The sequence below is a fragment of the Gobius niger genome, assembly GCF_951799975.1.
Source record: "Gobius niger genome assembly, chromosome: 22".
Classification (NCBI taxonomy): Eukaryota; Metazoa; Chordata; class Actinopteri; order Gobiiformes; family Gobiidae; genus Gobius; species Gobius niger.
Genome location: NC_136873.1, coordinates 5,330,745 through 5,346,835, shown reverse-complemented (window position 1 = coordinate 5,346,835; position 16,091 = coordinate 5,330,745). Strand labels below are relative to the sequence as shown.

At 43.8% G+C, this 16,091-nt stretch overlaps 1 protein-coding gene across 2 annotated transcripts in view; it reads right to left on the bottom strand.

Moving 5' to 3' along the window:
* The window catches only part of wdr7 (WD repeat domain 7), a 47,812-nt gene that overhangs the window by 9,994 nt on the left and 21,727 nt on the right, over nucleotides 1-16,091 (bottom strand). Inside the window, exons 18-25 of one of the 2 annotated variants that reach the window (XM_079581224.1) lie at nucleotides 14,792-14,883; nucleotides 10,823-10,921; nucleotides 8,614-8,732; nucleotides 6,648-6,771; nucleotides 5,222-5,335; nucleotides 3,713-3,934; nucleotides 3,452-3,638; nucleotides 1,073-1,190 (exon numbers count right to left, since the gene is read on the bottom strand). In XM_079581224.1, the coding sequence (XP_079437350.1) occupies nucleotides 1,073-1,190; nucleotides 3,452-3,638; nucleotides 3,713-3,934; nucleotides 5,222-5,335; nucleotides 6,648-6,771; nucleotides 8,614-8,732; nucleotides 10,823-10,921; nucleotides 14,792-14,883 (1,075 nt within the window). The remainder of the gene's footprint in view (nucleotides 1-1,072; nucleotides 1,191-3,451; nucleotides 3,639-3,712; nucleotides 3,935-5,221; nucleotides 5,336-6,647; nucleotides 6,772-8,613; nucleotides 8,733-10,822; nucleotides 10,922-14,791; nucleotides 14,884-16,091) is intronic. The other variant, XM_079581225.1, reaches the window with a different exon arrangement.

Genomic DNA, 16,091 nt, shown 5'->3' with positions numbered 1-16,091 from the left:
TGACTCGAGGTTTAGCTTAGCATTAGCTTTCTCCGGAGGCTCTGTGCATCATCAAGGCCCAGCGCAGAACCAGACACTGAAATAAGTGTTCTTGTCACCGGTTTGAATCCTGGGTGTTTAGGTAACAGAAACACTGATGTGTGTCTTTGTAAAAGTCTGCTGTGGCTCCGGTTCACAACACATGAAGCTAATCCTCCATGATGACTCTGTTTACATCTTAGGGCTAGACACTTCGGGGAGGGGGATCTGCTAAGGAGCAGTGGTTGGTTACTCGGCTGGTGACGAAAGGTTGGAGGCGTATCCTGGAGGTCGGAGGCGTTTCCTGAAGGAATCAGGCGTTTTATCCCTAAAATGGCCGCCATCAGAGTTTTTACAGAATGTGCCCAGGCAACACTTCAGGCATGTTTTTAATGAGGGAATGACTTAATAACATGATGTAAAGCTTGAAAAAGTCGATTTTGCATAATACCCCCCCTTTAAGGTGCTCAAGATGTTAGCATGCAACCGGTTAGCAACTGTCAACCATTGACAGTTGATTCAATCAATTCTTCAACACGAGAAACACATCTGTGACACTGAGGAAATACTACAGTAACAGTAGTACAGTCAGAGCTGAGCTGTTGAAGCTAAATGCTAACCGGTAGCATGCTAACATATTAAACCTGACTTTCTTCACATAAACGTTTTTTGATTGAATGATTGATTGTTTATTCCGAGTTCAATGTACAATATATATACCTTTTTTTACAACATTTTTTACATTAACATGTGCAGCTTTTGCGACATTTTAACATGCATTCATGAGATATATACTTGCATATATACATAATGCTGTACATACACGTTTTTACTCTTATCTTGAGCAATGATTACGATTACATAAAAATGCCACTGTCAATCAGTTGTCTTTCTTTTATAACCTGAGTAGAGATATTTGTTTCATGCTGTAGTACTGCATAATTCTACTTCTGTATTCAAAATGGCCGCCATAACCACAAAAGTCACATGACTGAAAGACTATTTGAATGGAGTGAAATACTATTCCAAGTATGCATGCACTGAGGCGTCTCACCTCTCGAGCGATGGTGGTGATGAAGGCGGGCGGGCGGGCCGTCGCGATCAGGGACAGAGCATGACGAGCGGAACGAGCCGAGTCTGCTGGAGGGTTCAGAGGGAGACCCATCGTCACACTGAGGAGGACAGAGAGACGGTCACAGAGGGTTCAGAGGACCACCCAATTACACTGAAAGCAACGGTCAGTGACAGAACAGAATACACGGCTAATTCATTTCTCTATCAACAGCACAAACAACAAAGCAATGGACACAGCAAGCCCCACAATGACCGATCCAACAGGACATTATATCACCAAAAGTTCCTTCTTTCCGCTTTTCTTATTAAAGCCAATGGAAAAAGGTCCCGCCTCTTTGCGTCGCCTAACTTGAGAGAGAACTGACTCGTAACTGTGCCATTGAACTGTGCTGGGCCCACAATGATCACATGACATGGTTGACCAATCCAGACACACACATGTTTCCAACGCTCACAAACAGATCTTTGCAGGTTTTTCCCCAAAGTGAAAAATGAAGCAGGTAGAGAGGACAGTATAGAGCAGGGGTTTTCAACCAGGGTGCTGCGGCGCAAACCCAGGGGTGCTGCGGGAAAATGTATGATTATGACAATATTCACACATCCCAAGATCCCATGAAAAGATCGAATAGTTGAGATTTTAACATTTCTCTGAATTTTTACAGGCTTTTTGACAGGCTCTAGAAAGAGGATGCGCCCTTCGTCTCAGATCCCAAAGCGCTAACGTTGCCAGGTGTGAGTCGCCAAACCTTCCGCCCAAAGTCCATGGACATATAGTGCAGCTGTATGGTTATGTGACGAAGGGAGAGTCGAATCCCTCACCTATTCAGACTAAAACAGGATCGCCCAAACCAATGTAATGTTCAACAAAGCCGGGCATTACTATTGCAACAAGGATGAAAGCAAACTTTTGTGGTTGCATCAGTGCGGAGAACGTGTGTTGGGCCATGAGACGCAGCTAAAATTAGCTCCGATCGATCACATGAAAACAAAAAATACGAACCAATAAAGTCACTAAAACCTGCTACATACTGTATAAAGCGGCCTTTTAAGCGGTGCTTGCTGAATTTATAGTTTATTCTCTTTCACAAAGAGCCGTTTCCTGTTGTTGCTCAGTGTCATATAACGCTAGCTGTTAGCCGCCAAGTGCTAACCGGCCTCTTTATTATTGTTTTAGGTGGATTTGAGCTTAATCACTGGGGGAAACCATGGCATAAACTAGGGATGCACCGACACCACTTTTTCTAAAACCGATACGAGTGCTTGGATTTAAGTACTCGCCGATACCGAATACCGATACGAGCACAAGGCATTTTCTTCAACATTCTTACTTTTTTCACAGCAGATTGGTTTGTAATTAGTACATTTACTCATGTACATTTCCTTAAGTAAAGTAGGCGACACATTTAAGAGCAGTTATATTAGAATTGCGCTGATGCCGTTTATTATTTATTTTTATTTTCATTCAATATATTTTTAAATTTTTATGTCTCTGTCCATCATAGACAGAAAAGCCCATGTCCTAAAGCTCCCAATGCCTGAGCTTTATTCATTTATGTATTTTTATTTAACAATAGTATTGAGATGTTACTTAAACGGTCTCTTTTCGTCTTTACTTCAGCTCCTGTAGATTTTCTCGTGTGTTTGTAGTAACTTAGCGAGTAGCTACAGCGTTTTCATTGTTCTGCTGCAGCTCATTTTCCCTCAATATAAACATGCTGTAAGTCTTTAATTTGGATTTTCTGAACGAACCCCTGGCCTTAAAACGGTGTCAGAATGGTCAAAACTGCTAGCCGCGAGTTAGCAACGTTAGCCTGTATGTTGTAAACACAGCAGACTCCAACAACATTAAGCTCTGGTTAAATCCAGCACAGACTCTGGTTTAGAGAGCGCAGTCTGTAATAAAGTCAGCTCTATGTGGAATATTGGATTTACACCAAACAATTCTCCAGTTTGTTGCTTCTTCTCTCCTCAGCTGAGAGCTGCGCCTCGTAGGTACGCTGGCCGCACGTCTATTGGTATCGGTTTCTGGTATCGGGACCTCATGAATGAGTACAAGCATGTGGTATCGGCCCGATACCGGTATCGGTGCATCCCTAGCATAAACTGTTGGTGTTTAGTTAAAGATCCGTAGAACATCACAGTTAACCCTAAAACAGCAGTTTGGTCTGAAAGCATCTTGGGCTAAACGGGGCTAACTGGGCTAGCTCTTTGCTAAAAACAAGATAGCCATCAAGCCCCTGCTCCCCTGCTGCAGCCAAAGGACATTCAGATCCAGTGACTGAGACGAGGCTGGTTTGAGGTTTAGGGAAGAGACAGAAGTCGAATCTTTAGCCTAGTCGGGTTAGGTTGTGGAACTAACTTGGCCAGCTGCTTCTCCGCATCAGCGCACAGCTCCAGCAGCCCCATGAGCACGGCGGACACGTCCATGTAGGGCTCCCACACGGTGAAGCCGCGCCCGATCAGGTCGATGGCCGTGCGGCGGATGGTGCTGTGGGCGGGCAGCTTGGGACTGGGGGTCTGCAGCAGGAGGAAGGTCAGGGCTTTACCTGGAGGGCACAGGGTCACGCGGTCAGCAAAAGCACACGAATGAAACGACACACAAAAAGCACTGGCTACTTACAAGTATGCCGGGCCAGAGAGTAGTTGGAGCCTCCGCTGGTCAGCCCGAAGCCCTCCGGAGCCTGGCCCCCGGTGCGTGCCCGGGCCCCTTTAGGGGGCTCGATCTCTGCGCCGAACTCGGCCCCGATTACCCCCAGCAGGACGATGGCTGTGGCCTGTTTGCGGCGCTCCTCATACGAGTTACAGATCTTCTTGGCGCTTGGGGGGAGGTTGGAGAGACAGCCTAGAAGACAGGAAACACCATGAGGCCTTTTCCAAATGTTCGTTCGGATTCAACACCAGGAAATTAACACCATTTAAAATATTAAAGGAATAGGCCACCGTTTTTACATACTGAGATATGTTCTTACCTTAGCGCAGTGGTTCTCAAGCTTTTAGAGCCGCGACCCCCATTATAGCAGTTAATTAGGATCGTGACCCCCACCCGGGTCAGACCATGGGAAAAACAGGGACGTTAACCCCTTAACTCCCACCTGAACCGAGCACATTTTCTCCAGTTTGGCTTTTTTCGAAAACAATGATGGAAATGTGACAAAAAAGTGACGAAAAATGTATGAAAAAGTGGCAAAAATGTCACAAGAAATTGACAAGAAATTGACGAAAAAATGACAAAAATGTGACAAAAAAATGACAAAAAAATGCCAAAAAAATGTGACAAAAAATGTGACCAAAAAATAAATAAAAAATGATAAAAAAATTACGAAAAAAATAAATAAATAATGAAAAAAGTTACAAAAACGAGTTGAATTCCCAACAAAAAAATGATGGAAAAAAAATCTGATGACGTGAGGAAAAAGATCCTCTCGGTTCAGGCGGGAGTTAAGAGGTTAACCTATATAACTCTTAAAAAACAAAGAAAAAACAATGGCTAAAACAAAAATGAATTAAATTTAGAACAAATAATGGCACCCTGGTAAAATAGCATGTATGCTACGACACCATAATAATAATATTAAGATATATATTTTATCTATATGCTCTGGCGACCCCCCAAATTTGTCTCGCGACCCCCTAGTGGGTCCCGACCCCCAGGTTGAGAAGCCCTGCCTTAGCGCACAGTAAAGTGAAGATTACTGTGCAGTAAAGTGAAGATATTACTGCGCGGATTTCGAAGTACTCCTGGTATTATTACGCCTTACAATATAGTTCCCCCTTTTATCCGCTTAGAAAATCCACATTGTTTAATTTTGTGTAATTATACTTTGTAGTGGAACACTTCACGTAACCATATTTAAATAGGGAAAACGTGGAAGAGCTTGGTAGCTTCTATCTTGACCTGTTTTGGAGCTATAGTGGAGAGAGGGAGAGGCTAAATGCTAACGCCGTCTGCGCTGTGTTTACGTGACTGAAGGCACGGGGGAAGATCAGACAGGTCCTAAAGAACTCGTCAAAGCTCAGGTAAGAACATATCTCAGTATGTAAAAACCTATTCCTTTAACACACTTTACTTTAGTGGCTACAGAACAAAAATCCCAGCGTTGTTCAGAATCAACTGGCCGACTCCTCTCACCTGCTGAGATGTCATCGTCCACCACGTCCAGCTCCTCCTCCGGGACCTTGGTTTCCACAGGCAGAGCCTCTGGAGGGGGCGGGACTTGGGCGGGCTGATCCGTGCTGGCTCCAGCTGCTCTGAGAAAACAGAAACGACACGGTTAGTCCTCCTTTACGAGTCAGGTCCAGCATTTGCCAGTGCGTGAACTTTATAATTTTCATAGAAGCGGCCTTTTAAGCGGTGCTTGTTGAATTTATAGTTTATTACACACAAGGCCGTGGGAACCCAGGGTGCTGAGGGCGCTGCAGCACCCCCTGGTGGATAGTTTGTGAACTGCAGGCAATATTAACCCCTTAACTCCCACCTGAACCGAGCACATTTTCTCCAGCTTTACCCCCAGTCCAAAAGCTTCTGGAATAAAGGTGTGAAAATAGCGACAAAGCTGAGACGAAAACCATGATGGAAATGTGACAAAAAAGTGAGAAAACATTGACAAAAAAGTGACGGAAAAAATGACCAAAAAATGACCAAAAAAAGAACAAAACATGTAAAAAAAATGACCAAAAAAATGACAAAAAAGACAAAAAAAAGAAGAAAAAAATGACCAAAAAAAATGACAAAATAAGACAAAAAAAGACAAAAAATAACAAAAAAATGACAAAAAAAGACAAAAAATAACAAAAAAATGACAAAAAAATGACAAAATAAGACAAAAAAAGACAAAAAATAACAAAAAAATGACAAAAAAAGACAAAAAAAGACAAAAAATAACAAAAAAATAACAAAAAAATGACAAAATAAGACAAAAAAAGACAAAAAATAACAAAAAAATGACAAAAAAAGACAAAAAAAGACAAAAAATAACAAAAAAATGACAAAAAAAGACAAAAAAAGACAAAAAAATAACAAAAAAATGACAAAAAAATGACAAAAAAATGACAAAAAATAACAAAAAATGTGACAAAAAAATAACAAAAAAATGACAAAATAAGACAAAAAAAGACAAAAAATAACAAAAAAATGACAAAAAAAGACAAAAAAAGACAAAAAAATAACAAAAAAATGACAAAAAATAACAAAAAATGTGACAAAAAAATGTGACAAAAAAATAACAAAAAAAGACAAAAAAATGACAAAAAAATGACCATAAAAAGAACAAAAAAAGACAAAAAAGACAAAAAAAATGACAAAAAAATGACCAAAAAAATAACAAAAATTTTAAAAAAAATTACAAAAAAAAAGTCAAAAAAGACAAAAAATTACAAAAAAAATAACAAAAAAATTACAAAAAAATTACACACAAAAAAAAAAAATGTGACAAAAAATGTGACAAAAAATGTGACAAAAAAATGAAAAAAAGAACAAAAGCGACACGGTTAGTTCTCCTTTACGAGTCAGGTCCAGCCATGGCGTGAACTTCATAATTTTCATGAGACGGACTCACGTGAGCTGACGGTGTCGACGTACTGGGGCAGGTACGGCGCCCACAAGTCGATGGTGTCCTTGCGCCCGGACACCCCGATCCTCCGCAGCTCGGCCAGGAGCAGGGCCTGGGCCGCCTCCCGCACCTGCAGCACAGCACCAGGTCTTAATGCAACACATCCAAGAAATCCATGGATGGACCGAGACCTGACCAATTGCAGCAACCCCACATCAGAACAGTTAGAGTCCTTATATTTGAGAGGTTTAGTGGTGCTAGGCTAGTGCATGTCTATGGTAACTAGTAGCCTGCATTAAAAACAGTCTGACCGAAGCACAGAGCACCTGAGGCAAATCACTTATAACACCAGACTACCCATATAAATGTGTGTTGACTGAATAATTCTTGAAATATGACCATTTTGCATTTAAAATAACTTATATTTGAGCAGCATCAGCTTCCTGGTTGTGGCTACGCAGCGGCGGAGTGATCTGCTCGGTTACCGGATCTACAGTAGTTTGTTTACCTGCGGCCAGCATTACTACACGTGGAATTCACAAAGGAGCTTTCTGCAAATCAGATATGGCAACGTTTGGAGGACTGCCCCATGATATTGAAGAGGTTTTTAATGCAGGCTACTAGTTACCATAGACACGCACTAGCCTAGCACTAGCCTAACACCACAACACTCTTCAAATATAAGGACTGCATGAATAAAACAAAAAAAAATCTCCTGAAATCAACAACACTCTTGACATAGGGCCTCGTGTACTAGTTTTCCAGAGTCCTGAAATATCCCTTTAAGTTAAGGACGCTACTCTTGTAGTCAATATGGACGGCTTTTTTCTCCCTTACAGAGCCACAAATAGTATAGCTCCAGTCCATCACTAAGACTGTGCCATATCAGCCAAACTCACTTTCGCTTTCAACATTTAGGGCTCCGAGTGACTCCTCAAGTCTCTAAAAGCGGTCAGCAAAAGCACAGTAGGAAGAAGAGCCTTTAGCTACCAAGCTTCGGTTTTATGGAATCAACTTCCAGCTCATGCAAACGAAGCAGACACTGTCTCTACTTTTAAAGGAACAGGCCACCGTTTTTACATACTGAGATATGTTCTTACCTTAGCTTTGACGAGTTCTTTAGGACCTGTCTGATCTTCCCCCGTGCCTTCAGTCACGTAAACACAGCGCAGACGGCGTTAGCATTTAGCCTCTCCCTCTCTCCTCTATAGCTCCAAAACAGGTCAAGATAGAAGCTACCAAGCTCTTCCACGTTTTCCCTATTTAAATATGGTTACGTGAAGTGTTCCACTACAAAGTATAATTACACAAAATTAAACAATGTGGATTTTCTAAGTGGATAAAAGGGGGGACTATATTGTAAGGCGTAATAATACCAGGAGTAGTTCGAAATCTTCACTTTACTGCGCGTATTTCAAACTACTCCTGGTATTATTATGCCTTACAATACAGTCCCCCTTTTATCCACTTAGAAAATCCACATTGTTTCATTTTGGAAGAGCTTGGTAGCTTCTATCTTGACCAGTTTGAGCTATAGAGGAGAGAGGGAGAGGCTAAATGCTAACGCCGTCTGCGCTGTGTTTACGTGACTGAAGGCACGGGGGAAGATCAGACAGGTCCTAAAGAACTCGTCAAAGCTCAGGTAAGAACATATCTCAGTGTGTAAAAACAGTGGCCTGTTCCTTTAAGACAAGGCTCAAAGCGTTCCTCTTTGAAATGGTCACGTCAGCTACGTACAGCTCTATCCTAAAGGCTTCAGCGAGGACTTGACTCCTATCAGCCCTGGGTCAATCTTTTTCCTGTCTGTCCATGGGAGTTCTGTGGTTCTCCTTGAGGATTCTCTTTCCTCTTCTAAGTCTTTCCTTTGCCGTGAAGAAAAGTCTAAAGACAGGGGGGGCCACACAAGGCAACGGTCCACCAGCTGCTTCCTCCACCGGATTCTAAGTCCTGTGTGTGAAAACAGAGCCGTTACCTCGAGACAGCGGTCCTGCCAGCGCCGCGCCAGCATCTCCAGCAGCGGGGGGCGGTACTTGTCCAGCCCCAGAAGGTCAGGGAGCATCACGCAGTGCATGGCGGCGAGCTGGCTCCAACCTTCAACACAGAACAGTGTGGATACGGGGAAGGCAAGATCTCGCTGAGGGACGTCGTGTTAGCTAGGCTCACTTTTGAGGCAAGCAAGTCTAGTTTAATTCTTTAGTTTGACATTGAAGGCCTTGGTTACTATGGGTGTCATGTTTTCGTTGTTTGTGCCGCTCTCTGTGTGCATGTTGCATCTGTGTTTGAGCGATGCGAAGGCCAGCTATGTGGGGAATAACGAGGAACCGAGGCAAAAAATGACGAAAATGTGACAAAAATGTGATAAAAAAAAAGACGAAAAAATGACAAAAAATTGACAAAATTTGACAAAAAAAAGACAAAAAAAGACAAAAATGTGACAAAAATGAGTTGAATACCCAACAAAAAAATGATGGAAAAAAATCTGATGACGTGAGGAAAAAGATCCTCTCGGTTCAGGCGGGAGTTAAGAGGTTAATGCCCAAATTTGAAAGAAGAACGGGAAAAAAACAAGTCTAGACACTGCTAGAAAGGAGTGCACAGAGAAAGAGGTGAAGAGGGTGGACAGAGTGAGCGCAGAGGAAGCACTTTACTGAATAAACCACAGGGGGGCGCTGGTCTAAGCTACAGGATTGTCTACTACAAATTGAGCCATGTTTTCAGTTCAATTTGATACAGAGGCGGGTTCTCAGTCACTTTTCATCAACTTGACAAACTCTATTCAGCGGTTTCCATTGGTCGTTCACTTCTACCCGATTGAAATCATCGTAAAAGATTCCGTGGTGGACAGTGAGCTCCCGGGAGATGATCACGTACTGCGTGTTAAAAACTTGATGTAGGATGTAAATACCGTAAATGCTCTAATATAGTCCAGGGCCTTTATTTACTCTCGGGCATCCAGGACCAGGCCTTTATTGGAACCAGGCCACAATTAGAGACAGGCCTTTATTTCTATTTGAGCAAAACGGACGACCAGGAAAACGAAGAAAAAGGAGATTTGTGTCCATTTGCACCTAAAATATTAGGTTCATTTATTAATGAACATTTCAAACCCTCTCCCAGCGGCTGGAACGTTGACGCCTTTTATTTTGTCGGGACAACAGGAAGTGTTTCGTTGCTGTTAGCGGAGCTTTGACATCAGTGTCACTGCAGGTTTCTGTTTCGGTTTTACCGCGGACCGGATTATTTGTTGTTATCTCGTGTAAAAGGCGAGTTTAGACGGAGCGTTTGTGTTTGTGATCGATCATGAGACTGACCCGAGAGAAGACGAGACGCTCGCGCTGATGGGAGGAGTTATTTTGAGGCGTGGGACTGACCTGCACACGGAGCAGCTGGACGTGCTTTGAAGACGCGATGGAGACTTTATTAAAACCCTGGAGGGTCACACGACATTTGTTTGCCCTGTTTCCAAATATCGTCACAGGAGGTTTGAAAAGTGGCTAAATCTGTGTCAAAGTTACGCTCGGATCAGCTCCTCCGCAGCGTCCCCCCTCGGCCCGGGTTCCCGTTTGTTACTTCCTGCACACGGGTTTTCATTTACACCAGTATGAGACAAATTCCTAACATGGGGAATATTTCTACCGCTATAGTTTCTAATAAAAGCCCCGGCCAGTATTAGAGAATTTACGGTAGTTCAGCCCGTCTATATAAAGGCCGGATAGTTTGTCTTGAAGCAAAAGGCTAACATGCTTTGGAAAATGTAATAAAAATAAATGGTAACACAAACAAATACCTACACAGAATTCAAACGATAGTCAAGACAAACTCTCCGATCTTTATACTTCCTCCACGGAAACGCAGTATTCACAGCAACTTTTTAAAACACGCAGTAAGTGAATGGAAATGGATGTGGACGGGAAGTACTGTCGTAGCAAACAAATCAATTGACCGTAGATTTATTTTAATAATCGGGATCCTCGTTTGTTAAAGATAAACAGCTAAAAAGTAATTAACTACTTACTTTTTAGAAATGTAGAGTCATTATTCTATATTAGAATTACGCAAACTTGATCAAAGATGTTTTTTCTACTCTATCCGCCTCTGAGAATAAAAGAATTGTAGAGTCCAGTCCTGACATAATGCCGAGGTTAGCCCTGTGCTACATTAGGTTTTGGATTATGAAGTACCTTCGTTGACCGAGGGGACGTTAGGATTAACTTGGGGCCCCGGAGGAGGGCCACCGGGGGCCCCCCCAGACCCAGGAGCAGGGCTGGGGGCCGCAGCAGCTTGGAGGAGAAGACAAGGAGAGAAACAAGAGTCAAGATGAAGGACATGGGTTAGAAAGCGAGTCAAGACCAGAGACCAGAACAGACAAGAAACAAGAGCGTTGTTGGACCAGGACCGGGAATCACGGTGCCGTTAGCTTGATTCTAACGTTACGCACAGAGTCAATTGATGTTTTAAAATCCACTGCTTTGTGTATGTCCCATCCTGTGCCCAAGAATCAATAAAGAAACATCGCAAAAAAAGAAAGAAGCGATATGAACATGCTATTTGTCAAGAACCCCCAGACTTTTGTCACTGAGGCTCCACTTGCACTAACTATACGACTGGATTGTTGACGAGGGCTGGGTTTGTTCATTTCCTATATGGGTTTAGTCATAGGGTCTGGGAACCTTAAATGTGGGGCTGTCTGTGTTTAACCTCTTAACTCCCGCCTGAACCGAGAGGATCTTTTTCCTCACGTCATCAGATTTTTTTTCCATCATTTTTTTGTTGGGTATTCAACTCATTTTTGTCAATTTTTTATCATTTTTTTGTCATTTTTTAGTCATTTTTTGTCATTTTTTGTCATTTTTTGTCATTTTTTTTGTCAAATTTTTGTCAAATTTTTATCACATTTTTGCAATTTTTTTATCACATTTTTGTCATTTCTTTGTAATTTTTTATCACATTTTTTGTCTTTTTTTCACATTTTTGTCATTTTTTTTTAATTTTTTTATCACATTATTGTCATTTTTTGTCACATTTTTTGTAATTTTTTCTCAATTTTTTATCAAATTTTTGTAATTTTTTTGTAATTTTTTGTCACTTTTTTGTCATTATTTTGTCACATTTTTTATCACATTTTTGTCATTTTTATGTCATTTTTTGTCCTTTTTTTGTCAAATTTTTATCACATTTTTGTAATTTTTTACCACATTTTTGTCATTTTTTTCACATTTTTTTCACATTTTTTGTCATTTTTTTTGTCATTTTTTTTGTCATTTTTTATCGCATTTTTGTCATTTTTTCTTCAATTTTTTGTCAATTACTTGTGACATTTTGCCACTTTTTCATCAATTTTTCGTCACTTTTTTGTCAATGTTTTCTCATTTCTTTGTCACATTTCCATCATTGTTTTCGTCTCACCTCTGTCACTATTTTCACAGCTTTTTTCCAGAAGCTTTTGGACTGGGGTAAAGCCAAACTGGAGGAAATGTGCTCGGTTCAGGTGGGAGTTAAAAGGTCAAGACCAAAATTTGCATTATCTGTTCATGAAATAATAATAACCCCTTACATACCAAACGTTTAGATACAGAAGTGTTAACCTAGAACATGGATCGTTAGAGTGTAAGAAACACAAGAGTTTAGAAGACGGCACATTTAGCCACGGTAGTCAACTGGACATGACACACTGGGACCGAGGGTGGAGAGAGGATGGACAGTCCAAAGGAGGGCGTAGAGGTGGAGCCATGAGATGAAAAGAAGAATTTTCTGGCAGGAAGCTGAAGCCATGCAGCGGCGCTAGGAAAGCTCAGCTGGTTTAACAGAAGAACCACAGGGCTGTGTGGACCAGAGAGAGGAGGGGCTATGTCGACAAGGGGAGGGGCTTTGTGGACCAGAGAGAGGAGGGGCTACGCCGACAAGGGGAGGGGCTATGTGGATCAGAGAGAGGAGGGGCTATGTTGACAAGAGGAGGAGCTTTGTGGACCAGAGAGAGGAAGGGCTATGTCGACAAGGGGAGGGGCTTTGTGGACCAGGGAGAGGAGGGGCTATGTCAACAAGAGGAGTGGCTATGTGGACGAGAGAGAGGAGGGGCTATGTCGACAAGAGGAGGGGCTATGTGGATCAGAGAGAGGAGGGGCTATGTTGACAAGAGGAGGAGCTTTGTGGACCAGAGAGAGGAAGGGCTATGTCGACAAGAGGAGGGGCTATGTGGACCAGAGAGAGGAGGGGCTATGTTGACAAGAGGAGGGGCTATGTGGACCAGAGAGAGGAGGGGCTATGTTGACAAGAGGAGGAGCTTTGTGGACCAGAGAGAGGAAGGGCTATGTCGACAAGGGGAGGGGCTTTGTGGACCAGAGAGGGGAGGGGCTATGTCGACAAGAGGAGGGGCTTTGTGGACCAGAGAGAGGAGGAGCTATGTCGACAAGAGGAGGGGCTATGTGGACCAGAGAGGGGAGGGGCTATGTCGACAAGAGGAGGGGCTTTGTGGACTAGAGAGAGGAGGGGTTATGTTGACAAGGGGAGGGGCTATGTGGACTAGAGAGAGGAGGGGCTATGTCGACAAGGGGAGGGGCTATGTGGACCAGAGAGGGGAGGGGCTATGTCGACAAGAGGAGGGGCTTTGTGGACTAGAGAGAGGAGGGGTTATGTTGACAAGGGGAGGGGCTATGTGGACCAGAGAGAGGAGGGGCTATGTGGACAAGGGGAGGGGCTTTGTGGACTAGAGAGAGGAGGGGTTATGTTGACAAGGGGAGGGGCTATGTGGACCAGAGAGAGGAGGGGCTATGTGGACAAGGGGAGGGGCTATGTGGACCAGAGAGAGGAGGGGCTATGTGGACAAGGGGAGGGGCTATGTGGACCAGAGAGAGGAGGGGCTATGTCGACAAAGGGAGGGGCTATGTGGACCAGAGAGAGGAGGAGCTATGTCAACAAGGGGAGGGGCTTTGTGGACCAGAGAGAGGAGGGGCTATGTCGACAAGAGGAGGGGCTATGTGGACCAGAGAGAGGAGGGGCTACTTTGACAAGGGGAGGGGCTATGTGGACCAGAGAGAGGAGGGGCTATGTCGACAAGAGGAGGGGCTATGTTGACCATGGGAGGGGCTATGTCGTCAAGGGGAGGGGCTATGTGGACCAGAGAGGAGGGGCTATGTTGACAAAGAGAGGGGCTTTGTGGACCAGAGAGAGGAGGGGCTATGTCGATAAGAGGAGGGGCTATGTCGACAAAGAGAGGGGCTCTGTGGTCTAGAGGAGGGTCTTTGTCGCCAAGGGAAGGGGCTATGTTAACAAGGGGAGGGGCTATGTCGACAAGGGGAGGGGCTATGTCGACAAGGGGAGGGGCTATGGGGACCAGAGAGAGGAGGGGCTATGTCGACAAGAGGAGGGGCTACTTTGACAAGGGGAGGGGCTATGGGGACCAGAGAGAGGAGGGGCTATGTCGACAAGGGGAGGGGCTATGTCGACAAAGAGAGGGGCTCTGTGGTCTAGAGGAGGGTCTTTGTCGCCAAGGGAAGGGGCTATGTTAACAAGGGGAGGGGCTATGTCGACAAGGGGAGGGGCTATGGGGACCAGAGAGAGGAGGGGCTATGTCGACAAGGGGAGGGGCTATGGGGACCAGAGAGAGGAGGGGCTATGTCGACAAGGGGAGGGGCTATGTGGTCTAGAGTAAGGGGCTATAAGGACCGTAGAAATGAAAAGGGGTTTTCAGAATCCTATACCTGTTAGCATTTAGCTTAACATTTAACATTCTTCAGCAATTTTCAACCCATCGACCACATTCAGGTGATATCAAAGCCTAGTGAGATAACATTAATGAATGGACAGACCTTTTTAGATTCACTGTAAAGTGGCCTCTGAGCTAAATGTGAGCTAAAAACAGAAGTAGTATTCATTTGTAGGAACAGGCTCAGGTAGCTCAAGGCGTTTCTATGATTTCTATGATGTGAACCAGTGGAGGGGGTATGGGGTTCACCACATTATCAATAAACGTCAATAATAATACACAGAAAAGAATTTCTGTGTTTTCTGTGAGGTGGGAGAGTGTTGACATGGAACCGTGACGATTGTGATGTACTGTAACATAGTGTGAAATGTCTGAGGTAACGTTGAGTAAAAGCAGTTGTAAAACCGGTCGTCGGGGCGCGGCGGTGTGCACTGAGGGGGGGACTAACCTTGCTTGATGTGGGCCTGAGGCGGCGGGCTGCTCTGGGAGGCCGAGCTGCCGCGGCGGGGGCTCTCGGGGGTGCCTCCAGGGCGCGGGGGTCTGGGCAGAGCAAACATGCAAAATTGATCGTGAGCCGGACAGGTCACCGCCTCCATCAGAGACACTGTCCGTCAGACACCAGGGACAGTTTAGACAGTGACAAAACTAAATTACATAAAGCGATTCAAAAATAGATACAAACAAATCAAACAAAATACAATAAGAAAGGTGGCACGATACGATGCCGATATTATTCCAATATCGTTTTAATTTACTCTTTTTTTTAATTTATTAGCACGTGAGACGGCTGAGAGTATATAACGATTAGGTCAGGCAATATCCACATCAAAAGAAGCCATAATAGATCACAAAATCACTGAGGTACATTTTTTGACATCGACACTTTTGATGACGTCATGCATATTAATGAGGATGCAGTGAGTGAGCCAGTAATGACTAAGAAGTCAGTCAATGGCAATGTTAAGCCTTTGGACCAAACACTGTCACACTAATGTATAACTTTCAATGATATGCACTATAAAGTAAGTACTGTAAATTCTCTAATACTGGCCTGTATTCCATTAGTGGCCGGGTCTCTGACAGAGGCCGGGTTCGCGGCTGGCGGAGGCAAATTAAAGCCGGTCTCTAAAACAGGCCGGGGCTTTTATTAGAAACTATAGCAGTAGAAATATTCCCCATGTTAGGAATTTGTCTCATACTCGTGTAAATGAAAACTCACGTGCAGGAAGTAACAAACGGGAACCCGGGCCGAGGGGGGACGCTGCGGAGGAGCTGATCCGAGCGTAACTTTGACACAGATTTAGCCACTTTTCAAACCTCCTGTGACGATATTTGGAAACAGGGGAACAAATGTTGTGTGACCCTCCAGGGTTTTAAAAAAGTCTCCATCGCGTCTTCAAAGCACGTCCAGCTGCTCCGTGTGCAGGTCAGTCCCACGCCTCAAAATAACTCCTCCCATCAGCGCGAGCGTCTCGTCTTCTCTCGGGTCAGTCTCATGATCCATCACAAACACAAACGCTCCGTCTAAACTCGCCTTTTACACAAGATAACAACAAATAATCCGGTCCGCGGTAAAAACGAAACAGAAACCTGCAGTGACACTGATGTCAAAGCTCCGCTAACAGCAACGAAACACTTCCTGTTGTCCCGACAAAATAAAAGGCGTCAATGTTCCAGCCGCTGGGAGAGGGTTTGAAATGTTCATTAATAAATGAACCTAATATTCTAGGTGCAAATGTCGGTTTTCT